The 24108-nt window shown below is 39.7% G+C and overlaps 3 protein-coding genes across 3 annotated transcripts; 2 read left to right on the top strand and 1 right to left on the bottom strand.

Moving 5' to 3' along the window:
- The first annotated feature begins 1587 nt into the window (after nt 1-1587).
- On the top strand, nt 1588-6175 carry rgp1 (GP1 homolog, RAB6A GEF complex partner 1). Its single transcript, XM_053343360.1, has 9 exons — nt 1588-1722; nt 1853-1968; nt 2467-2600; nt 2996-3079; nt 3273-3422; nt 3700-3846; nt 4205-4332; nt 4419-4596; nt 5465-6175. Exons 2-9 carry the CDS (start codon nt 1853-1855, stop codon nt 5686-5688), a joined length of 1161 nt encoding a protein of 386 aa, XP_053199335.1. The 5' UTR covers nt 1588-1722; the 3' UTR covers nt 5689-6175.
- Nucleotides 6176-6858: 683 nt separating this feature from the next.
- On the bottom strand, nt 6859-7905 carry msmp1 (microseminoprotein, prostate associated 1). The gene is made up of 3 exons (XM_053343109.1): nt 7803-7905; nt 7587-7695; nt 6859-7030 (listed from the first exon to the last, which is right to left on the bottom strand). The coding sequence occupies exons 1-3, from the start codon at nt 7903-7905 to the stop codon at nt 6859-6861; spliced, it is 384 nt and encodes a 127-aa protein (XP_053199084.1).
- A 3856-nt stretch (nt 7906-11761) lies between these two features.
- Nucleotides 11762-23423, top strand: pik3c3 (phosphatidylinositol 3-kinase, catalytic subunit type 3). Its single transcript, XM_053343281.1, has 25 exons — nt 11762-12139; nt 13395-13583; nt 13917-14060; nt 14231-14360; nt 15554-15640; nt 16231-16326; nt 16633-16704; nt 16829-16933; nt 17511-17603; nt 17747-17932; nt 18084-18214; nt 18753-18834; nt 18913-18980; nt 19090-19195; nt 19299-19415; nt 19655-19786; nt 20270-20398; nt 20507-20576; nt 20678-20742; nt 20838-20922; nt 21017-21091; nt 21208-21376; nt 21885-21975; nt 22663-22788; nt 23101-23423. The coding sequence occupies exons 1-25, from the start codon at nt 12075-12077 to the stop codon at nt 23113-23115; spliced, it is 2628 nt and encodes an 875-aa protein (XP_053199256.1). The 5' UTR covers nt 11762-12074; the 3' UTR covers nt 23116-23423.
- Nucleotides 23424-24108: the final 685 nt, after the last annotated feature.

The raw sequence follows: 24108 nt of genomic DNA, 5'->3' as shown, positions 1-24108 counted from the left end.
AGAGCAAGAAAACCACTAAACAAGGTAGCTGTCACCACCTTTTGTCAACAGTCAGTTTGTCGTGTCTTCACCATGAGGCAGAAAACACTGAAGAGGAAGCTACAGGTGGACAAGAAATCTTTGAATGGATCAGTAAGCTGCAAAAAGTCATTCCTGTTGCTTTGAACACCTTCCGGACAGGGACAAACAAGAAAATAAATACATAATCAGCCCTTTTCAGGTTGGAGGACCCACTGCCATTATACTGTTATTAACATCCACATGAGCAATCAGCCTCTACAGCTCAATATGTGTTCATATCTTGAGAGGACAAATTTGCCACCATCATGTTGTGTTGTTGTGGCAGAAGAAGTAGGTTGTTTTCTTGCTCTCTTTTGCATGCAGGGATGTGGCTGTTATCTGCAGCTGGATAGATGGATGACAGCAAACCACCAGCAGGAAATAGTGAGGATGCTGAGTGCTGACCCCCCCTCCACCTCAGTCATTTAGCTGGGTAGCACCTAAAATGGGATCAAACAGGAGAGAAAAATCAACAAAAGTTATTAAATTGATCATAATTACGGTTTAACTACATTAAACAGCATCTTTTCCAACGAGAGGTTAGCTTGCAAAGACCGCAAAACTGATACATCGATTAATAATCAATAATGCGACGTTAGCTGAAGCCATTGATTTGTTTTAAACCCGGGGAAACAGTAGCTAGGTAAATTATGTATCTAACTCACCCGGTGATGAACGATGATTATATGTTTATTGTTGGGATCAACCTCATCATCACCACTGCTCCTCACCGATTATCTGCCTGCAGCTCCAGCCAGCGTCACCTTTAAACCCTGAGTTTAATTTTGCTCATTTTTTAGTCTTTCAGGCACCATTTCCCCATCGAACTGCACACGGATATCGCTTTATTAGGTCACAATAGTGGATTGAAAATCTCAACTATGATTTACAACCACCCACATTTTCTAAACAACGCGTTTAATTTCTTGGTGAGGTTTTATTTCATTTAAAACAGCAGCAGCCTGACAGTAAATGCCGTCTGACAGACTAAACTCAGGGATTATTAATGAGTGGATTAAACCATTTGAAGTAAGAAAGAGGGGGGTGCGTCATCACAAATACGTACTTATTTGCTCTATATTTGACTAACATTAGCATATTTTGATACATATATAATTAATGTTCTCATTATAAAACTATGTGTAAATAATGTGTAGTGACAATGTACCAAAGCGACGTTTATTATTCGTAAATGTCGCGTTAAAGCCTCCCTGTCAGTTACCATAGCAACAACCCACCTCTCGTCAGCTCTGCCACGGGTCGTCTTGTCCAGCGGCCGACCAAAACAACACCGCAGTAAAACTTCTACACTCTTATTGTCTTCTTTTAAAATGTTAAATTAAGACACACATCACTTAGGTGCAGTGCAGCACATTTTCTATAAAGATAATGTATAATTTTTGATACGTATTTCTATTCTTCAGGAGTTGTCGTTTTCCATGGTTAGTGATTGGTCGTCCAACACAGTGTATAGGATATCTACATAAGTTATATATGTTTTTTTGTTTTGTTTACCTCAGTTGTCAGCTTTTGTCGATCAACTGTATTGTTGCTGCACAAAGGGTGCATTTACAGATTATTGTTTTGAATAAGTAAGTTTACGTTCGCCTCGGGAACATAGATAACGTTATTCTGCACGGAGTAGTGTCGGTGGAGGCCAAGGTATGTGTTTTTATTATGCAAATCTGCTGTGTTTTATAGCAGGGATAACTCATTATATTCTCCATTTTGGTGATTGCATCCTCCATGTGGTAACTTAACCGTGTTGGCTGTTGCTTTTTAACCCTCTCAGATGATTGAGGTGGTGGCCTCTATGGCCCGAGGCCCTGTTTTCCTGGCCGGGGAGCTCATGGAGTGTCTGATAACTTTCACCAACCCCATGTCTCACCTGTCCACCTCTGCCAGCAGGTAGGATTGTTTCCCTTTCATCAATTTACTGATAAGAACCCTCTACATAACGATACTGAATTTGGGGTGTGATATAACCAGCCTTAATTAACCTAAATTTTAAGAAACAAACCATGGATTAGATGTAATTTGAAGAAAATACATGGTTTTTATGCACTATTTATGAAACGTGAAGTTAATTTGCATTTATTTAATTTGGTTGTCAACAGTGTTCAGTTGTTTTTTAATGAGGATTTGTTGTTTTTTTTATTATCAATTATTTATTTAAATATTCATTAAATAACCTAATAGACACAATATTAAGGACGTTAAAGGGTGACAGGACAGGGCATATTCAGTATGGGTATCCATATTATGATTTGTAATGTAGTCTTGGTTATTCTGTCTAGTGTCTTGTAACCTAATAGTGGGGAATCATATGATGCAGGACACTTGGATCCATATATAATTTAATCAGTGACTCTTTAAATGCCTTGGTTTACCTTTTGTTTTTCCCAGTGAGATGCTGGCGTGGGCCAGTGCGCAGATACACTGCCAGTTTCATGCCAGTGAGAGCAGAGTGGCTCTGCCGGCTCAGGGCAACAAGCAGGATGTCCAGGCTGAGAGTGACACTGTGCTTATTCCTAGTAGAGGTCAGTGGGAGGAAAAAATGAAATCCAACACACACATTCAGAAATCAAAACCTACGTATATGTATCAGCAAAACAATCAACTTTATGCATCTAAATCCACTTGTATTGTAACATAGATCATTATAAGACTCATAAGGGCTCATGTTACTTATTTAAACCATGCATACTTGTGTTAAAGCCCTTGTAGATGCAGGAGAACCAGTGCAGCCAGTAGACACCTCTCCTCAGAGGGTCCTTTGAGGGATTGTCAGAGTCTTGATCATTTAAAATATTTTGGAACTTAGTTGCAGTTGTTATATTTGTAATTCTGTTAAATAAAAATGACTCTGGAAGATCATTGCTTAATGTTTAATATGCCCCACTTCTCTTTAACATCCTCTCCTTTCATCACCCAGGAGAGCGAGGACAGTGTGTGCTGGACACACCACCCAAGATACTATTCTGTGACCTGCGCCTGGATCCCGGAGAGAGCAAAACCTGTACGTGTTAGTTTGCATATGTTTGCATATATGTCAAAAAACTTTTGACATAAAACTGTAACGCTACTATACTCTACTTTAGTGCATGTCAGAATGGAAGCATATTTACTCACCAAATTACATCTCAATTGTAGTTCTTCCTCAAATGTTTATGTACTATATATAAATTAACATATATGTACTACTCTCATAGATTCATACAGTGAGCTCGTACCCGTAGACGGCCCTCCTAGTTTCCGCGGTCAGGCGGTGAAGTATGTCTACAAACTGACCATCGGCTGCCAGAGGGTCAACTCTCCTATCAAACTTCTCAGAGTTCCCTTCAGAGTGCTGGTTCTGCAGGGTGAGACTTCTCTTTATTTCAAATGGTTGCATTTTACACTGCAAATCTTCCAGTTCTAACAAAGATCTGCTGTAACACTCTTAATAATTGGTGGCAATGAACAGAAAGAGGAAACAGCCAACTAAATGCTGATTTACTTTTATGTGGATGGTGAGAGACTCCTTTTGAAGATAGTAAATAGGAAAAATGACCAGATATAATGAAATCTACCTCTCTCTTTAGTCTGAGAGATGAAGACAGTTGTATATTTATAATAATCTTTAATGTTGGCCTGTAGGCATGCCAGAACCTCCATTTCCACAGGATGAGGAGGTTTCCCCCTCTAACCCGTTCCTGGAGGAAGAGGAAGCGAGCCGCAGGGATGCTCGGCCTTTGGAGAGAGCACTGGACATGTTGATGATCACCACATCAAGGCGCTGCCCACGTAAGCCTCATTGTTGTTCTCATCCGTTTTTATACAGAGTGAAACCAACTTCACTAAAGTTAGATTGTTCCATCCATTTCTTCTTCATTTGGGAAGTCTTTGTTTACCAGCACACCGTCCACCTTCAAGCTATGAAAGAATGGACTTCAATAGGAGAGAGGAAGTACTTTCATGCAGTATTGCACAGTGATTGGAGGAAATGTAAACTAGACACAGACATTAAGAATAGTTTTGTTAAATCACTATAACTTTAAGTAATAGTTGTATTTTACTTTTAATCTTCTACTCTGAATTATATTTTGCCACTGTTTTTATTTGGATGGTCTACATTTGACTTGTGGATCTCTGTTTTCTCCAGACATGTTTAATATCACTAACATGCGAGGGAAAGTGGCAAAGTTCTGCATCTTCAAGACTGTTTACAGACTCGGAGAGGACATCGTCGGCACATTCAACTTCTCAGAGGGCGACATTCCCTGCTTACAGGTGTGTTTGCATTTCTTCCTGTTGCACACACAGTGTTTGTAATTTAATGTGTGAATGAATTATTATATACTGTAACATCATTTCAGTATTCAGTGAGCCTCCAGAGCGAGGAGGAGATCCAGCAGCATTACCAGCGGCGTCCCGGCCAGGCTGTCAGCGTCACCGGACACGGACGGCACATGGAGTCGTGCCTCCACACGGCCTCCAGCCACTTCTCCCTCCCCATCCCCCTCAACGTCACACCAGGCTTCAGCACAGACATAGGTCAGTCACCAGATGTCTGAAACATGTCCATCTGTTTTATTAATGTGACATCTCAAATTTTATGTCTGACATTTAAACATCTTAGCAGTCCTTAATTATGCATGTTCAGTTAATAGTACTGTTATTAATAGAATGTTTAATGAGGTTGTTACAAGCCATAATAAAAATATTAATGCATTATAACTATTAATATGTACAGAGGCCAGTATAGCACCTTTCAACAAGAACATTCAAAGCTCTGTACATAAGACATAAAACAGTATTAGGACAAAATGTGAGGGGAAAAAAACACAAGACCATATAAAAAGACATATTTACAAATTTATATGAGGGAAAAATTTGTCCCACATCATGTCCAACTTAAGTTAAATGTATCCTGTGGATTTATGATCACTAGTAGCTCTTTGGAGCCATATTTTTAAGAGTGGGGCCTCGTCTTGTTTGTATTTCGTGGATGACGCAATAACATGCAGTGTAACATAAGGCAGGAAATAAGAGTGTTGCGAGCGGCTTTGAGAATAATTTTTGAGGAAGGAAATGCATTCAATGTACTTGTTAGATGTTAAGATGATGTAAGTGTAACCCTAATCTAGCAGCAAATTGTGATAGAGAAATCATTCCAAATAGTTTCTTCATAGATGTCAATGTCATTTTCAAAGGGTCAGTTATTTACCTCCAGAAAGAACTTTTTTTTAGGGTTTTTATCTTTGGGGTAGTGACCATTTTATTTATTATTTATAACATTTAAGAGGTTATGACAGCTCCCCTTAGGGACATTAGGGACATGCTCATCTGTGTGCCAAGCTCCTGTCTAACTCCAACAACACACAGTAACCCAAAACTCAATCTCTTCACTCTGCTTGTACAGTGGCTCTGAGGTGGCGCATGCACTTTGAATTTGTCACGGCTCGGGAACCTATGGAACCGCCCACGGTCCACCAGAACCAGTCGGAGGTGACGGTTTGGTCCGGAGCGGAGCATGTCGACGTGGATACCTTCAGCTGGGATCTTCCTATCAAGGTCCTCCCTACCAACCCGGCCCTGGCATCCTATGTGTCCCAGTTCACAGGGACCAACAGCATTAATATTTGACTGCTGCATGTGTGAGACTGTATGACGACGTGAGAACATAAGACATTAAAAATTATGTTTTTGAGCTTATTAACAGATGTTGGACAGATGATAGTGTGTGTGAGAGAGAGAGAGAGAGTGTGTGTGTGAGAGAGAGTGTGTGTGTGTGTGTTTTTCCAAAAAAGAGCTTTTATTTTGTTTCCTTTGTGCAGAACTGAACTGATGGATGATGCATATGTGAAATAATGCTACCTATTTTTTGGCATTATTTTCATGTGCATTTTGCTGTGCATCCTAACTTAACACATCTTCCTTTTTGGAGGACCAACACATGTGTGAAGTGCAGCTATCTCCGTGACTGTTGTGCATTTCTGTATATATGTAATTTCTTTTTTTACTTGTTTATTCAACAGCCCACGGGCACACTTGTCCTTTCTCATGTTATAAAACAAAATCCTTTAACTGTTTAACTGTCTTACTTTTAGTTTGAGCAAAGGCTGTATTGAGATGTAAATACTTAAAGAGAAATACTAATTAAAAGTGTGATTTAAATTTGATAAATGATGTGTCTGGGTGTCATTCAGTACAGACAAAGCAGCATTTTCTTTTTGTAAACTTTATTTGGAGGTTAAATGAGTTACAGCAGAGAACAGGTCAAATTCAACAGGAATTGTTTTATATATGTATATACAGTATATATTAATGTATATATCTATTTGCTGATATTTACAATAAGTCATTAGATGAATTGAAGATCTAGCTTCTGACTGAATATAAAAAATATGAGGAAAGAAGCTTCAACATTTCCAGATTTCTTACAAAACAATTTTGGTGTGAAAATCTCCTCAAACAACCTTTTATTAAAATAAAGTCGTGCAGCTTCTGCTTCTTTTACTACATAGTTTGAATCAGCCAAACAATTAATATCAAGCAGTTATTGATGAAGAAGTTTAATGAAAAATAGATGCAGCGATCTACCGGTATGTCTAAATTTAGTGAAGTGGCACATTGTGTGCTCGTTGTCTTGAAAATACTTAAAAATTCTTTCACATTTCCTTCATTGATTATACAACCTTAAAGTTACAATTTCCGTTAATGTTTGATATTAGTACAGTATGTATATGGAAAACTGGTTACTGGTATTTAACTGTGGTGAGTACTGGTTTCATAGGCAGATATCTGAGCGGTTTTCTACCCCTCCAGCTGTTGCTGCAGCTGAAGTGATCCATGGCTGGGGTCGTTGATGTCCTCACCTGGGGAGCATGGCAGGCGGGTGTCGGCTGTCTGGACCAGGGTCACTTTGCAGGTCACGGGCTCTACACGTATCTCGCACCACGCGGGGAAATCCACTGGCCGATGAACCCTGGGCAGTGAGTAAGGTAAAGGAGAAAACTCAGTGGATGTTTGCAGTTTTTAAAGCACCTTGAAGTCATGTCATTCACAAAAATGTGAAAGCATGTGGGGTTTAGTTGCAGACACATGACATAAGCACTCTTACGGCAAGAAACTCACTTGTCCTCACTTGTATGTCATGTGGACTGTAAACAACACTGTTTGACTCCGTTTCTTTTGCTGGTTCAGCAGTGTGTCACACTTTCAGTAAACAGTGTTGATTTTCCAAAACAGTTAAGTCTTGACAACATTTTTCTAAATGCCAGTGATGGAAGGCAACTACTTAATTTATTATGTATTTTACGTAAGTACAATATTTTACAGTGTTTTAAAACTTTGCCACTTATGCAATACTTTGCGATACTTTTTGTGTAGTGCAACCCAAAATTTCCCATAAACACAAAATAATTTAGATCCACAACTATGAAGTAACGTCTACTCCTGTGTTCGGTCTCCCTCAAGCTAGATGCAGTATAACAACCATGAGCATCTGGACACCAAACCACACAGGTTGTTTGTATACTCACGTCTCACAGCAACCGACACCCACAGGGTGCAGACAGGTGCACTGCATACAAGCGTTGTCCATCCAGGATTCACCCAGTGAGTAATGTCTCCCCTCAAACTCACACAGAGCTGGAACAACAGATGGAAGTCATAAATGAACTCAGAATAAAGATATTGTTGTGTTTTTTTTTAAATAAGTACAGATAGATATGATATTTCAAAGTGTGATATCTCACCTCTGGAGTCGAAGTGGCACTCCATGGGTGCTGCAAATGCACTGCTTGTCCACAGGAGAAACCCTGTGACAGTGAGCGCCCAGTTAACTCCAGCAAGCTCCATCTTCTTCTTGTGGTCTGGTCAGCGTCTGGTTCCTCTTCTCCCTTTGCAACCCCAATTTATACATCCTGAAGCTTCACAACCACGGCGTGGAGGTGTGGTTAGCACCGTCACAGGCCTGGCAGGTGGCCGCAGAGGGTGTCAGGGGTGCCATTGGGAATGAGGAGGTGGTGGTTTGTGGAGGGAGGGGGTAGAGAGAGAGAGTGAGGGGAAAAGGCTGTTTCTTGGCACCGTTTTGGCACTCCGGAGATCACCTCGATGCGCTTCAGCGGGCATGAACGTCTAAAGTGATAGAAACAATGACACATCCATGTGGTGACTAAGAGAGGGAAGGGTAGGAGAGAGGTGAGATTGAGGGCAGTGAGGGAGAGAGGTGACGTCCAAGGAGAGTAGGAGGAGGACAGAGAGGAGAGGAGAGAAAGAGGGATTGGATGGAATTATTAAACATGATTCATCATTCAACCTCTCATATGGTGTTGTAGGCCAGGTTGAAGTCAAGAAACTGAAGACGTGACTAATGCACCTATAAAACACATGCGTAAGTCCTGATTTTATCATAACTATTACAACACTTAAATAAATACAATCCATAAAGTTGAAATGTAGACGTACTTCACATGATCTACTGCTTTGACTGCTACATACATACAGTGTGTTACTATAGTTACAGACCCTCATCTGTATGTATGTACAATATAAAGTCCTGTATGGATACATATGTGTTTATCTATTAAAGGACAGGTTCACAAATTTAAATTCTGTCCTAAAACTACAGTCAGGTGCCCAAACAAACAGTGATGTGTTTTTCTTGTTCATTCCTGCTGTTCATACTGACCATTAGAAGATCTTTCATAGTGCACTTACAATGTAAGAGATGGGGGCAAAAACCCACAGTCCTCCTTTTGAGCAAAAAGTTTATTTTGAAGTTTATTTGAAGCTAATATTACCTGTTAACCTGTTTCAGTGTTCATTTGGGCACCTGACAATTGTTTTAAGGCAGACTGAAGGTTTTCCTTCAATTTATCATCCATCTGTGTGTATCCACTGAATGATGTCATGCTAACTACAAAACTTTAATTATATGTTGTGGCCCTCAAACTCACTAGGCTTCAGCTTTGTTGTCTGATAAAATAAAAAAATATGTTTTTAAAAAAATGATTTTCATCCCCCCAGTATAGAGTTAACCCATTTCCATGTTCACATAACTCTTGCATACATTGTGACCTCTAACCTTGCCTGTCTGTGCAGTGTTACCTCATATCAATGACGTCATTAATCCGACTGTTGAAACCTAAAGGAACAATGGAAATAGGGGCGCTGCAGTAGGTGTATTTGTCCCAAACCACTTGGTACAGGATGTTCAGTCACCCTGGCTACCATACACACGTAGTGTCGGTGTCACTGGGCTCCACTCTCTGTAACAGTTAGAACTGTGAATTTTGTGTACCTTTACGCTCCTAGTGTCAAGAAAGAAGAAACCTGTTCATAGTAGACCCCAAATGATACATCAGAGGGCCAATATTATTAGCCAGTATTGTTTTTTTTTACTAATATATTAGTATTTCCATCAATGTTGGATGATAAACAATAAAAACACACAATATTGCAGAAAAAGTGCATTGTGCTTGAAGTGATTAAGAAACTGTAATTATGACACAGTCGAAGAAGATGAGAAGTCTGTTAAGAGTGAATTGAATGAACAAGGTGCGCTTACTTTGTTTTCCAAGAAACTTTCAGCTCCATCTTATGGCCTTCGTCAGCAGAGGAACAGGCTGGCTGAAAGTGAGTGGAGCTTGTGATAAGAACAGTTTTATCTAATTTATCTTTCCTAGCTCAAGAGTGTAACTACATTTATTTTCCAGCACCTTTATCACAGGATGGATGTCTTTACAAAATGTGGCCTGTATATCCTTGATTTCAGCATCTTTCTACTCTTCTAAGACTCATTTCTGGGAAAAAGGCTAAATGCGTAATTAAAAATAGGATCCTGATGTGACAAGGCAACACAGTATCACTCTGTGAGCCTACAAAACATTAACTCATCTTCTTCCACTTGTTTGCAGTCTGAAGCGCCAGATCATAGGAAAAATCCTCTCAAGCCTTTCACAGGAGGCCCCGGGGCCTCGTAACACAGTGTTTTACGGGCCTTTTCTGTGGTAGTCACAGTAGTCAGAGTGTTGATAGGTCTCCCTCATCAGACGGTGATGCTTCTTCATTCATTCGATGTGTATGACTCACAGTTTGGTCTGTGTTGGTTTGGGCATTTGAGAAGTCAGTTAAGACAATGGAAGAAATTTTAATGACAAATGTTCCTTCATAACTTCAACCAGGGCAGATCTGACCTCTTCAGAGCTTATGGGTCCCATACATGACAGTGAAATCACACCCAAATTTGTTGTCGTCAGTTCCCGTCAGTGTTGATGAAAAAGGGAGGACCTCATCAAAACAAAGGATGAGGATTTTCCTGTCACACGCCTGTTCCTCTTCACGGACATGCACTTAATTGGTGAAAAGTGCATTTTAATTGGGAAGAACTTTCTGTTTGAAAGTTCACGAGGCTGTCGTCATCGAGTCGTCACACTTGGCATCTTTAATCTTTGATTAAAATGATTGTTTTTCTTTTCTTTGTTGTAATTTATTATAATACAATTAATACGTTTTACCATTTTACCAGTTTCTTTTTAAAATTTTAGTAGAGAAAAGATGACGGTAGCTGATATCTCTCCATGATGTTTTTATTATTCATATTTTATTTCAATTAATAATAATTATTTGCAAACTGGTATGGACTTTTCTGTACTGTGTTTTCAGTAGCGTAATAGCACTTTTTCTCCACTCCCAAGCTCTACAAGAAATAAATAAATAAGTTAATGATGATACATCCTTGAAAAAAGTTCACAAGTTTTGTATATAGAAGTAATGTATGGAGGACCATGTGCCTAATTGGTTTAGGCATTGTTACTCTACTAAGACAGTGGCAAGAGGTCTTTATTGCTGATTATGCTGTATTGTTTAAATATGTACCATTAGGGGTTTTAAGTTACATCTGAAACAATGGGAAATTAGCATACATCATCAATCTTATAATTATCTAAATTTCATATTCATAAGTGTAAGTTAAGTTTGCCAACAGAAAAAAATCTTATATTCCTCTCAGTTTTTCATAAAGAATGTGAGCAGTATGCAGACCATTAAAACTTGCACTAATAAGAAGGCTGTAATTATGTTAATAAGTGCCTTGTTTTAATGTCTTAATTTAACTTATTCTGTTGTTTTATTTATCCAAATGTTTTTTATAGATTTTAAAAAACTCCTTTTTCCTCTTTCTATTTGTTATGTGCTATATTTGTTTGTTCTCCAAGACTGTACTCCATGGCCATTCATGCAATCAGTAAAGAGAAAATAAAAATATATAGATAAAGAATGTATTTAATTAATATTTAAATGTACATAGTAAACAATTTTAAAAAACATAATTTAAGTGTAAAAAAAATACATAAACATAATAAAACAATTAAAAAACATAATTTAAGTGCAAACAAATACATAAACATAATAAAACTAATTTAAAAAACATAATTTAAGTGCAAAAAATTATGTGAAACATAATACAACAAATTTAAGAAGCATAATTTAAGTGCATGATTTAAAAACCCATTAATAATCAATGTTTAAAGCACTTTTTTAAAGACAGGTTTTAGGTGTCATGTGCCTTTAATTAGCCCCGCCTCTTTTCTACTTCCTTCTTCACCCCATCAGACTCGACAAATCAACCCAAGATTCATCGATCGCCCGCTTAGCCTCCCCAGTCCCGCTCTAGCTACGATCGACTGCTTTAGCCTGGCCTGTATATGTCGGTTGCTGCTGTGTTGTTGTGTAGCTCTCAGAAAAAAACATCAAATCATGCCCGGTGAGACAGCAGGTTAAAATAATGTCTTTACCGTGAACACAGGCGTTTAATGTTTGCATTTTTAGACTCGTTTACAGTTAGTTAAAGTCTCTATCCGTGTGGGCCGGCGGGTTAAAGTGGTTTAAAGTGAGTACAGAGGAGTGTTTTTGTGCTGATCCGAGGCCTTGTCGAAAAAAAAAAAAGTCTGACATAAAAGCGTCCGAGGTTGCATGCTGAAGTCTACAGGTTCTCTGGTTAGGTTTGAGTGTTTCTCCGTCGGAAGATGGACACTGATAAATTTAACTATGTTTACAGCTGTGACTTGGACATCAACGTTCAACTTAAGATGTAAGTTTCTTCCTTTAGCATCGTGCAAGTGTGTCGTTAACTAATCTATCTTGTGACTTGACAGGGTGTGTGTGTGTGTGTGTGTGTGTGTGTGTGTGTGTGTGTGTGTGTGTGTGTATGTATGTATGTATGTATGTGTGTGAGTGTGTGTTTGAGTGTTTATTACCATTGATAAGTAACCTAATTGACACTAATTAAGTTGCTAAATTATAAAAAGAAATAATACTACTGAAATGACAGATTCTGATATTTAGACAGAAAGTTAACTATTCTAACTATTTTTATAGTTTCATCATTTATGTCATTAATCGAGCTGATATCTAATTTATATCACTACATATTGATACAGTTGCATCCTGATTGAACCCCAAAAAAGCCTTATTTCTTTGAGACATTAATTTACAGATTAATTGACACTGATAATAATCTTCAATTGCAGTTGTAGTCTAAACTGTAGCCTAACACTGAGAAACTAACTATTCTTGTAGCCAGAATAGAAAGTGTTATTATTATTATTATTACTTCTACATCATAATGAAGTTACTAAATTGATTACCTGATTGTTGATATTAAAGCAGATTCCACCTACTAAATATGATCCGATTCCAATGAATCTACTCACACTACGTTTCATCACGAGCATAGTTTGTTGTTGGATGTTAGACGGCGTGTTTCCTGGTGAGGATTCTCATTTGAAAGCACAATCGTCCTTTTATTAAAATCAAGCGCATGGCTCATGAGTGTAATTATTGCATTAAAACAGTTTAATTAATGAGGCAGCTGTGAACTGTGGCCAGCTTTTCTCCAGTTTCATCACCACACTGGGACGGTGTCCAAGTGTCCATATTCATTTCATGTTAATGATTTTCATTCATGCATTTAATGCTAATGAGTTTTTTTATTTTTGAAAAAGAAAATAATTAGTACATCATACGTACATTTCTTTTTTATTCTTTATCATTGTCTGAAATACTACTGGGATGAAACTGAAAAAGGAAAATCTCAATAAATATGATCCCATGTTAATCTTGTACACCCTTCTTGCATCTGTATCTTGACTATTTTTAATTAAAATACTGAAAAATGAAATCAACATAGTTCAGACTGTGAAAATGAGTGTTAGGAAGACGACTAGACGAGGTTGACAAATTTACAAGAGGACAAGTTGAACCACTCTTGATACCATCAGCAAACAACAACACTTCAAACAACCTCTTTCTTTCCTCCTCACTCTTGTCTTTCTCTCCTCCTTCAGAGGCAGTTTAGAAGGGAAGCGAGAGCAGAAGAGCTACAAAGCCCTGCTCGAAGACCCCATGCTGAGGTTCTCCGGCCTCTACCAGGAGAACTGCTCGGACCTCTACGTCACCTGTCAGGTGTTTGCTGAAGGAAAACCTCTCGCTCTGCCCGTTCGCACCTCTTACAAAGCATTCAGCACTCGCTGGAAGTAAGTCCTGAGCTGTGTGTGTGTGTGTGTGTGTGTGTGTGTGTGTGTGTGTGTGTTTGGTCTATACAATAATTACTTTACCTCCTCATAACAGCTACTTCCTGTGTGAAGTTGGTGATTATTAGATGAACGCTGGTTATCAAAAATGATTTCATGACCTAAAAATAAATGTTATGTTAACCTGCCTTGAATTTTTCCGTCTTTAGAGCACATCTTCCAATGTGTGCTTTTTCCTGGAGTTTCAGAAAAGTTTCATTTCAGTTGCTCAGAGCTTTATGTCTCTTTTCTTATCTTTCTCTCTCTTTTATTCTCCTCTCCTGCGGTCTTTTGTAGCTGGAACGAGTGGCTGCGGCTACCAGTCAAGTACCCAGACCTTCCCCAAAGTGCCCAGGTTGCTCTCACAGTGTGGGACATCTATGGGCCCGGCAGAGCCGTCCCCGTCGGGGGAACCACTGTCACCCTCTTCGGCAAATATGGGTGCGTAAAAACTTGTTAGCGATCGAATAAGATTGTGTCAAAAGTTGAAACGTCGGCTTTGAATTCATATCAAGCTAAATCCTAAATTGGCAAGCAGAAGCACACAAAAACAACAAGATAAATAAACTGACGGTGTAGTTTTCAAACCCCCTCCCCCCGTCTTGTTCCAGTATGTTCCGGCAAGGGATGCATGACCTGAAGGTTTGGCCGGGTGTGGAGGGGGACGGAGGGGAGCCCACCACCACGCCAGGACGCACCAGCAGCAGCCTGGCAGAGGATCAGATGGGCAGATTGGCCAAGGTACAGTATGTACAGGAACAGGAGAGCAGGGCAAAGGACTGGAGAGAGGAGAGAGTGTGTTGTTGCAAGAAAGGAGGAGAGGGAAGGAGTGTGTGTGTGTGTGTGAAGAGGTTGGGGGTGGGGGGGGGTGGGGGGGGGTGGGGGGGGGGGGGGGGGGGGGCAAAAGAACATTGTGTGTGTTGGAGAGAGGAATCCTCCGATACGAAGCCCTTTCTAAACCACCGTCTGTTCCAGGGCCCTGACCTGGAGGTACTCAGTGATGTGAGTACAAGTGGAGGAGTCAGTGCTGGCAATGCAGAATGTGTGTGTGTGTGTGTTTGTGTACTGTATGCGTGTGTGTGTGTGTGGGTGTGTACAAGGCCTTGGCCAAAATTTATTTGAATATGAATCCTATCCTATTTTCTATTGACATTTAATACGACATTAAGACAGAACAGACTGTAAGGGATGTTCACACTATAAAGTCTTCCTCTGTTAAATCCCTCAACACTTTGCTTTGTTGTTTGAACTCATAAGTAGAAACATCCCATAAAAAGCATTTACAAATACATTTTGACTCAGGTTTTGGTGTGAGCACCTGTTGTCTGTCAAGGTGTGCGGCTGCGTTCTTGAAAGCATCACACACACCTGCTGTTGCCATACCTTCCTGTATGTACGCGTGTGTGCATGGATTTCATTTGTATGTGGACACGAGAACTTTTTGGGATATCTCCAGGGAGACGTCATTAAACATCAGCTGATTGAGGCTCGATTTTTTTTTTCAAGTTAAAACCCAAAAACCGACTCGATTCCTTTATATCTCACTAATCCTGACTCCTGGTCAACGTAATCATATCTGAGGATGTTTCTCAGCTGCTACCAGTTCATATCATATGTTGTTTCAAAGAGTGACTACTAATTCTAACCAGCTGTGTTGTGGGCCTCTCGTTCGTGGCCAAGTGTGTGCTTACATTCCCGACATCCACACTGACTGATGAGTGGCTGCTGAGTGTGCGAGCGGAGATGCTGGATTGGCTGCTGCCACTGGATTTGTGCATGTTTATGGATCGAGCAGTTTGCACACCAGCCACCCCGATGTTACCTCAATTATTCTATTTATTTATACATTTCAGTAAACCTTTTTTTTTTTTTTTTTTCTCGTCCCCCTGCTCTCTCTTTTTTTTTTCTCCCTTTCTTTCCTTGTCTCCGTTCAGCTGACGAAGGCCCATCGACAGGGCCACATGGTGAAGGTGGACTGGCTGGACCGTCTCACTTTCAGAGAGATTGAGATGATCAACGAGGTGAGTCTGTTTCCAAACACACCATTTTAATATATTTATAAAAAATAGGTTTAATATAAGTGATTATCAATATGATGATCTTGGAGGAATGCAGTTACGAAATGTAAGATTTTAGGATTTCTGTGTACCTTTTTCATAATCTTTGTGACAACTGTATGACGGCTTATTAGGACCATATATGTAGAATTTATATATACTGACCTGGAGGAGCCGGGATAATATTTTGAGAGAAAAAAAGGCACAAATTTGCTAAAGAAAAAAATCTGTTGCGAATTTGCGAGAAATAAACTCACAAATTTATGAGAAATACAATATCTTTTCAAAGTCTGGATGCTTAGGATGATGATGTGGTGATTCTGGGCTAAGATAACAATTATCTCCTTATTGCTAAACCCAACTGAAAAGTACAATTTGAGCAATGTCTCTCCAGTGTTACGAAGTGAGGCTATGGCAGAATAAAACAGCTTTTTTTCTCAAAATAACCTCCGCCTTCAGGTCAGTATTATTTATAAATGTATTTTATATCATTTTATATCAATGGCCCTACTGTTGTCTTTTGAAAACTTTCCTACATGTGTGTTTTTCTGCAGAGCGAGAAGCGCAGCTCTAACTTCATGTACCTCATGGTGGAATTTCCACGCGTCAAAACGAACGACAAAGAATACAGTATTGTCTATTACGAAAAGGTATTTTCATTTTTATAAACTTGTAAATAGGATAGTATAAGCATCATCATCTCTTTTTTCTTTTTTCTACTATTTTTATTCCTTTTTATTCTAATTTTAGTTTTTTTTTAATTGAGCTCTTACTATTCCTTTATTGTTTTTATTTATTATTATATTTGTGTATGATTATATAGTTTTTTAATAACTGTACAGCACTTTGGTTCAACTGAGGTTGTTTTTAAATGTTTTATAAATAAAACTTGACTTGATCATAACACTGGAAACCCTGTCAGCTGATTGGGTGCGTTGTGCTTGACCCCTACTCAGGATGGAGATGATTCGTCACCCGTTCTCACCAGCTGCGACATTGTCAAAGTCCCTGATCCACAGATGGGGATGGTGAGCAGACACACACACACACACACACACTGTTGCTGGTGAAATGTATACTGTAACTGATTACTTTATAGATTTGTATGTTTAATTCACAATATATATGTTTGTGTGTTACCTTTCCTCACAGGAGAACCTAGTCGAGAGCAAGCATCACAAACTGGCTCGTAGCCTCCGCAGTGGACCTTCAGATCACGACCTGAAGCCCAACGCTGCAACACGTGACCAGCTCAATGTAAGTAACCAGTAGTTCAGTTTTTACTTAGGACACATTGTGCTGACTGATACAAAAAAACCTGGTCAAAATATGATGCTGAGTGTCTTATTTCTTTTATTAAACAACTGCAGAACGCTATCATAAAAATATCTGGAGTGCAACCAAGCAAAATCATTCTTAAAGTCATGAAAACAACATCGATGGGAAGCTACTAGCATGCACTGCAGCACTGTGACAGATGCTTTGAATGTACTAAGCCTTTTTGAACTCTGAGTGCCAGAACAAACTGTTTAAACATACAGATATAAATACTCAAGAAGCATTTCTGTGGGTTTTACGATCTGTCGAAGCTCTTTGATTTTCAGCATCCAAGCATCTTTTCAATAGACGGAAATATTGAAGCACATGCATGACAGAAATCCCCCTCAGCTGACCATTTTTCATCCTTTTCTTTCGCAAGTCATAGTATCTTTATAGCTTTGGTATTTAAAAACAACACTTTTAGCAGATTTCACTCCTCTGTTACAGTTTGTCTTTGATTCTGTAGCAAGTATTTATTGCTAAAAATTGATTTGATATGTGTGTGCACCAACAGATCATTGTGAGCTACCCTCCTACCAAGCTGCTGAGCTCTGAAGAACAAGACCTGGTGTGGAAGTTCAGACACTACCTCACCACTCAGGAGAAGGTGTGTTGGTCTGACTCTGCTCTGCCACTCTGTTGCCACTTAACTCTCTATACCATCTTGCATAATTTGAATGCTTCCTCCTCCTCCTCCTCCTCCTCCTCCTCCTCCTCCTCCTCCTCCTCCTCTTCCTCTTCTCTCTGCAGGCTTTGACAAAGTTCCTCAAGTGTGTGAACTGGGATCTGCCCCAGGAGGCCAAGCAGGCTCTGGAGCTGCTGACGAAGTGGAGGCCCATGGATGTGGAGGACTCTCTGGAGCTGCTGTCCTCACAGTTCACAAACCCCACGGTCAGACGCTACGCCGTGGCACGCCTCCAGCAGGCAGATGATGAGGTAGGCGTTAAGGGGGGGGGGGGGGGGGGTCATGAGAAGTGAAACTGTATGTGGGTAGAAATGTTTACTTATAGATAGCTTATAGAAAAATGTTGAAAAATATCTCTTTACATTTTCTGTCACCATAATTCCTCCCCTTTCTTCTCTCTAGGATCTACTGATGTATCTCCTCCAGCTGGTCCAGGCGCTCAAATATGAGAACTTCAGTGATATTCAAGGAGGGTTGGAGCCAGGCAGCAAGAGAGACAGCCAGGGACTTTCAGATGACTCCGCACTGGACAGGTCAGCACTTGGACGCCACAACGTTATAGCAGCTACTCTGGTTGTGGATCATAAATAAGTCAACGCTACCAACCACACTGACGGAGGCACGGAGACTAGTCCTCTGGCCAGTCGCTTAAAATGTTTTAAAAATGACACGATTGTTCTACTTCCAATTATTTATTTTTTTCTAGTTTTATTTAGTTTTCTACCGCCTGGATCTCAGTTTATCTCTGAAACGCTCACTGGCTGCGAGAGTATTTGCTGATTTGCAGAATTTGATTATTTTTTCTTTCAGCAACCGTAATGAACTCATTGGGTTTTTCTGATTTTACTGGCGTTAGTCTTCAGCGAATCTACAGCTCTGGCCAGAATCTCGAGCTGTGAAATCGAAACTCTGCAACTGTGCTGACCTAAAATAAAACAAGAAACAAACCTTTATTTGCAGAAATTGAAATGGCGATACTCTTTCCTCTGTCTGTAGTTTGAGTTTTGCGTCTCCATATTCTCTATGTGCTCATTGATTTACTTTTTCTGTCTCTTGTTACTGTTTGTGTAGTTCTCAGATCCTCTCTGGTACGTCTGGACCCTCCACAGCTCCACAGAAAGGCAAAGAAGGAGCTGACAGCGAGAATATGGAGGTAAAAAGCCAAAACGTCACAGAAAACAAAAGTAGACATGAATCAATACCCTAAGTAAAGTATTCTATCTCTTTGTAGCAGGACCTATGTACGTTTCTCATCTCACGTGCTTGCAAGAACTCCACGCTTGCCAACTACTTGTACTGGTGAGCACAGTTTGTCTGACTTAAAAAACAAGCTTAGTTTGTTATTTCTATTCTATTTCTATTGTGCCTGTTTGTGCATTTGTCAGCAAAAGCTCTTCGTCATCCTCAGGTACGTGATAGTGGAGTGCGAGGATCAGGACACCCAGCAGAGAGACCCTAAGACCCACGAGATGTACCTGAACGTCATGAGGAGGTTCAGCCAGGCTTTACTCAAGGTCTGCTCTCCTATACGTCTCAATACAAGTGAAACAAACTGTCTCTGTCTCTCTTTGTGGCCTACTTCCTCTTATTTGAAACACACTCTCTCTTCCCTTCCAGGGTGATAAGAGCGTGAGGGTGATGCGGTCGCTGCTGGCCGCCCAGCAGACATTTGTAGACAGACTTGTGCAGCTGATGAAAGCCGTTCAAAGGGAGAGCGGAAATCGCAAGAAAAAGGTATCAGAACATCTTAACGCGCAAATGATGCTTATATATAGATATCATTTCAGAAAACGCTTTCATTAGAGGTTATTTCTTTTAGGTTGTTGACAGAATCAACCTAACTTTCACATTTCAGTAACACATATTAATTCTGGTGGTTGGTTTTTAACTGGAAACGTCCATCAACACACTGACACTAGTGCTGCTGCTGCTGCGTCGTGTTAACATCAGCGTGTCTTCCTGTGTGTTTGCAGACTGAGAGGCTGCAGGCTCTGCTGGCCGACAATGAGAAGGTCAATCTTTCAGAGATCGAGCCGATTCCTCTTCCTCTGGAGCCTCAGATCCGGATAAGAGGCATCGTCCCCGAGACAGCGACACTGTTCAAGGTACAAGAAACATGACATTCACCCCTAATAATAAATCACTACAATACAGAGACAAACATGCTGTTCAAGGCTCCAGTACACAGCGGCAATTGTGAATTTAATGACCCTTGAACTTCATTATTTGTATAATGTGGCATTGAAAGAAGCATAAAAGACAGATTGTACTTTCATCTTCAGTGAGATCCAGTTTGTTCAGCTTTGTCCTTACTCCACTGTATCAAAAACCAGCACCAAATCTTTACTTTTACTGCCTCTGAATCAGTTTACTCTTCACACATCTATGCCTTTATTGTTTATTGAAGTATAAACAAGGCATATCTCCACCTGACTTATCTACCATAGGACACAGCCAGCCTTAACATGACAGAGATTAACCACTCTGAAACAGACAGGCCCTCTGCTCCTGAGATAGAAAATGACCCAGGAACGCAAATATTTCCTTCATTTCCTTCATGAGTGTTTTTTCGTGTGTGTGTGTGTCAGAGTGCTCTGATGCCAGCCAAGCTGATATTCAAAACCGAGGATGGAGCCATGTACCCGGTCATCTTCAAACACGGAGACGACCTGAGGCAGGACCAGCTCATCCTTCAGATCATCTCCCTCATGGACAAAGTAAGAGGACTTTAATATTAACATGATCATAGATGAAAAATCAAGAATGATGACACAGAAAATAGAGCTTTGTTGAACTGAATTAAACTTTTTTTTTTAATGTTTTAGCTGTTGAGAAAAGAGAATCTGGACCTGAAGTTGACGCCCTACAAAGTTTTGGCCACCAGCACCAAACACGGTAAGAAGGAAGCCAAGAATCTTTTTATGAAGGATGTCTTAGAAAACAGCAGCATCACATTTAATTACTTGATATAACAATTAAAATCATTCTTGTTCCAGGTTTTATGCAGTTTGTCCAGTCGGTTCCTGTTGCAGAAGTCCTGGCTACTGAAGGCAACATCCAGGTCAGGAGTTGATAATCATTATACTACCTACATTCAGTCTTTTTCTCTTCCACTAACAAACACTAGAACTTCTCATTCTGATCTTATTTTGACAGAGCTTCTTCAGGAAACACGCACCAAGTGAAAAAGGGCCGTATGGTATCAGCTCAGAGGTGATGGACACATACGTCAAGAGCTGCGGTGAGTCAGTTTGAACTGTTTCATGTGTATTCTCTACCTGCAGATGATCACAGAGGACAAATTAATGAAATCTTGCTTCTGTATGTCTTTCCAGCTGGTTACTGTGTCATCACATACATCCTGGGAGTAGGAGACAGACACTTGGACAACCTGCTGCTGACAAAGACCGGTGAGCCAAACATGCTTTTTATAGATCAGAGTTTATTGAACATTATTTCATTTATTCATTTCTACAAAAAAAAAAAAAAAAGACAAGTTTGACTGTCCTCTCTTCTCTTCTTCCAGGGAAGCTCTTCCACATCGACTTTGGTTACATCCTGGGCAGAGACCCCAAACCTCTGCCGCCGCCCATGAAGCTGAGTAAAGAGATGGTGGAGGGGATGGGAGGCATGCAGAGCGAGCAGTACCAGGAGTTCAGGAAGCAGTGCTACACCGCCTTCTTGCATCTCAGACGGTAGGAGGCCAGAGACACACACACAGATACATGTTTGCTTAAGTCACTTTTGAGGACATTATAGAGATTTCCTGGAGACTTACCCTAACCCAAAATCAGAGACACAGCTTCTGTCCCCAGTTGGATAAGCCAGCCCAATCAACAGTCCCTGAAAGTAGCCTTTGACACACTCACACGTGCACACAAGCTAACAGAAATAACTAACCCTGTACCAGAGCAGTGGGTTTGCATGATTTAACATTATGACCAACTATTGTCCAAAGTATTGATTTCCTTCCTTTCATGCAGCCACTAATAGCATATTTTGTCATGGAGATTTAAAATAACTAAAAACTTTAAGCTTGTTTGAAGTAAGAAAGAAATCACAGGAGACATTCAAGGTTCAGTTTTAGTTGGATTATTGTCACATGATGAAGCAGATAGGAGCACACTTCTTTGTTGGTACATGCAGATTTGACACAAAAACCCCCACTGCACATCCTGTATTAAAACATGCGTCTCTCTTCAGATACTCCAACCTGATCCTGAATCTGTTCTCGCTCATGGTGGATGCCAATATTCCTGACATCGCTCTTGAGCCCGACAAAACTGTTAAGAAGGTAAAAGATTGTCGTTATGCCCAGTGAAACTATTATATATATATTTTTAAGTGGAGCTTAGATTACACAATTAAAATGCTGTTTCACTTTCTGACACATCAGTACGCTGAGGTCCAGACATTCACACTTTTAGCACTTAAATTACCACACTTACGCATGATATAAATGTTAATAAATGTTTATTACACAATATAATGTAGTTGTTAACAGATGTGTTTATTAGTATATTTAACTATAACAGAGTATTGTATATTAAACACCTAAAATGTCCTTTTAATGCTGCTTTTAGCTACATTATAGTGTGTTATAAACCATTTATTGAATGTATAACTGCTTATAAACTCTAAATAGTGGGACTTAAAGTAAAAGTGCTACCGATCTACAACAGAAATCAGCACACAGTAACAGTCAAAAGTTTGGACACATCTTTCCATTCACTGTGTCCAAACCTTTTACCGGTACTGTACCTTCCCCTTTTTAAAGCAGGTGAACCTTGGTAACTTAAATGAAACCATAATGGAAGTTATGAACAATATTAAATAACAGTGACATCAAGATTTACATTTCTGATGGGAACAAAAAAAAAAAAAATCAGTTCATTTCCACCTACAGCTGCCAAAGTGTAAAGCTGCCCAGTACAATAAACAACCAGTGACATTTATGTGGTTTTAATATTTTTACTACTAGGTACAAGACAAGTTCAGATTGGACCTATCAGATGAGGAGGCGGTTCATTACATGCAGAGTTTGATTGATGAGAGTGTGGGCGCGCTGTTTGCTGCTGTCGTCGAGCAGATACACAAGTTTGCTCAGGTAAGTGTAAAATACATTTCATATACTTGAATCCAGAGCTGAAAAACTAATGCAAAAATAAATCTGCAGTTTTGATCATCTGTTAATGGGTTAAGTGAATTCTCCAGGTCCAGCTGCTCAAAAGTAAATATTTGCTGTTTTTTTTAGTCTTTGTTGATACTAAACTGAATTTGGGTTTGGAACAACTGATAAAACAAAAACATGCAACACAGATTTGTCAGCTTGGGCTCTGGGAAATTATGATGAGCATTTTTTTTTACCAGACCAATCAAATGATCAAGAAAATAATGAACTGTCCTCGTCTCTCCTCAGTACTGGCGCAGATGAGCAGACCAGAGAGGCGGCCGAGACGAGACGAGACTGAACTGGATTGACAGATGCACAGAACTTCTGCAGCAGGAACGCACGATCGTATGGTGTGTGTGTGTGTGTGTGTGTGTGTGCGTGTGCGTGTGTGCGGATGAATGAGAAACTCTATGACACTGTTTAAAAAGGCCAAGAATGCACTGCCAACTTTTACTGCAAGATGGCTAAACAAGGACACGGACATCTTTGTTTGCTTCTGTATATAACATGTATATTAATTATTAAATGAATTAAATGTATGGCCAAATAAAAGACCGTTGATACAAGTATATTTTGTGGTTTTTTACTCAAAAGCAGTGTATATTTTCCATCATTTTAGCCCAAAAAAGTGCTGCTATGCAGTGTTTATGGCACGCAAGATGTTTCTTAATTGAGCATTGCTGACCATCTGTGGCTGGTCGTACGGTCTACGCGGGGGGTAGAAACCCCAGAGGGTTGATGAGTCATCGAGCGAATGACTAAGCATTTCTGCTGAGAGGGGAGATCATTTTGTGCTAAAATAAATTTTTTAACAGAACAATAATTAACTAAAACATCTACAGCGGCCAACTATTTCAACATGCTTCAAACAGACTTTATAAAAAAAAGTGACACTATCCCTTTTTTAAATGTAATTTTTGGTGGGCATTTTATGCTGTTATTAGATAGCACCACAAGAGAGATGGAGGGAAAAAGAGAGATGCAACAAATTCCCCTGCAAGACTTGAACGAGGGATTTTGCTCCTCTTACAGCATCTTGACCGCCGAGCTACAGAGATGCCTGTTAAACTTTCTTTTAAGGCATCAACATGGTTAAAAACCTGACAAAAAAGATTTTATCAACATCAGGCCACTTGTGGTTCAGGGGTTTTTCAGCAAAATAAAAACATCTCATTTAAAGCTGTTTACAATTTTTCTAATTTCATTAAAAATAAACATTAACTGCTAGTTTTATGTTCAAAAACATTCGACTCT

The sequence above is a fragment of the Scomber japonicus genome, chromosome 22 (assembly GCF_027409825.1).
Source record: "Scomber japonicus isolate fScoJap1 chromosome 22, fScoJap1.pri, whole genome shotgun sequence".
NCBI classification, from domain to species: Eukaryota; Metazoa; Chordata; class Actinopteri; order Scombriformes; family Scombridae; genus Scomber; species Scomber japonicus.
Note: the sequence above shows the minus strand (reverse complement) of the source record. Positions and strands in the feature narration are given on the sequence as shown.

Bases quoted from the DNA above. Each gene is read 5' to 3' on its own strand.
- pik3c3 (XM_053343281.1), top strand. From the start codon at position 12,075: ATGGACACTGATAAATTTAACTATGTTTACAGCTGTGACTTGGACATC. The intron at 13,584-13,916 runs GTAAGTCCTGAG...GGTCTTTTGTAG, and splicing joins GCATTCAGCACTCGCTGGAA to CTGGAACGAGTGGCTGCGGC. The intron at 21,092-21,207 runs GTGAGCCAAACA...CTCTTCTTCCAG, and splicing joins CCTGCTGCTGACAAAGACCG to GGAAGCTCTTCCACATCGAC.
- rgp1 (XM_053343360.1), top strand. From the start codon at position 1,853: ATGATTGAGGTGGTGGCCTCTATGGCCCGAGGCCCTGTTTTCCTGGCC. The intron at 3,080-3,272 runs GTACGTGTTAGT...CTACTCTCATAG, and splicing joins TCCCGGAGAGAGCAAAACCT to ATTCATACAGTGAGCTCGTA. The intron at 4,333-4,418 runs GTGTGTTTGCAT...ACATCATTTCAG, and splicing joins GCGACATTCCCTGCTTACAG to TATTCAGTGAGCCTCCAGAG.
- msmp1 (XM_053343109.1), bottom strand. From the start codon at position 7,905: ATGGAGCTTGCTGGAGTTAACTGGGCGCTCACTGTCACAGGGTTTCTC. The intron at 7,696-7,802 runs GTGAGATATCAC...CTGTTGTTCCAG, and splicing joins GTGCCACTTCGACTCCAGAG to CTCTGTGTGAGTTTGAGGGG. The intron at 7,031-7,586 runs GTGAGTATACAA...CTCACTGCCCAG, and splicing joins GGTGTCGGTTGCTGTGAGAC to GGTTCATCGGCCAGTGGATT.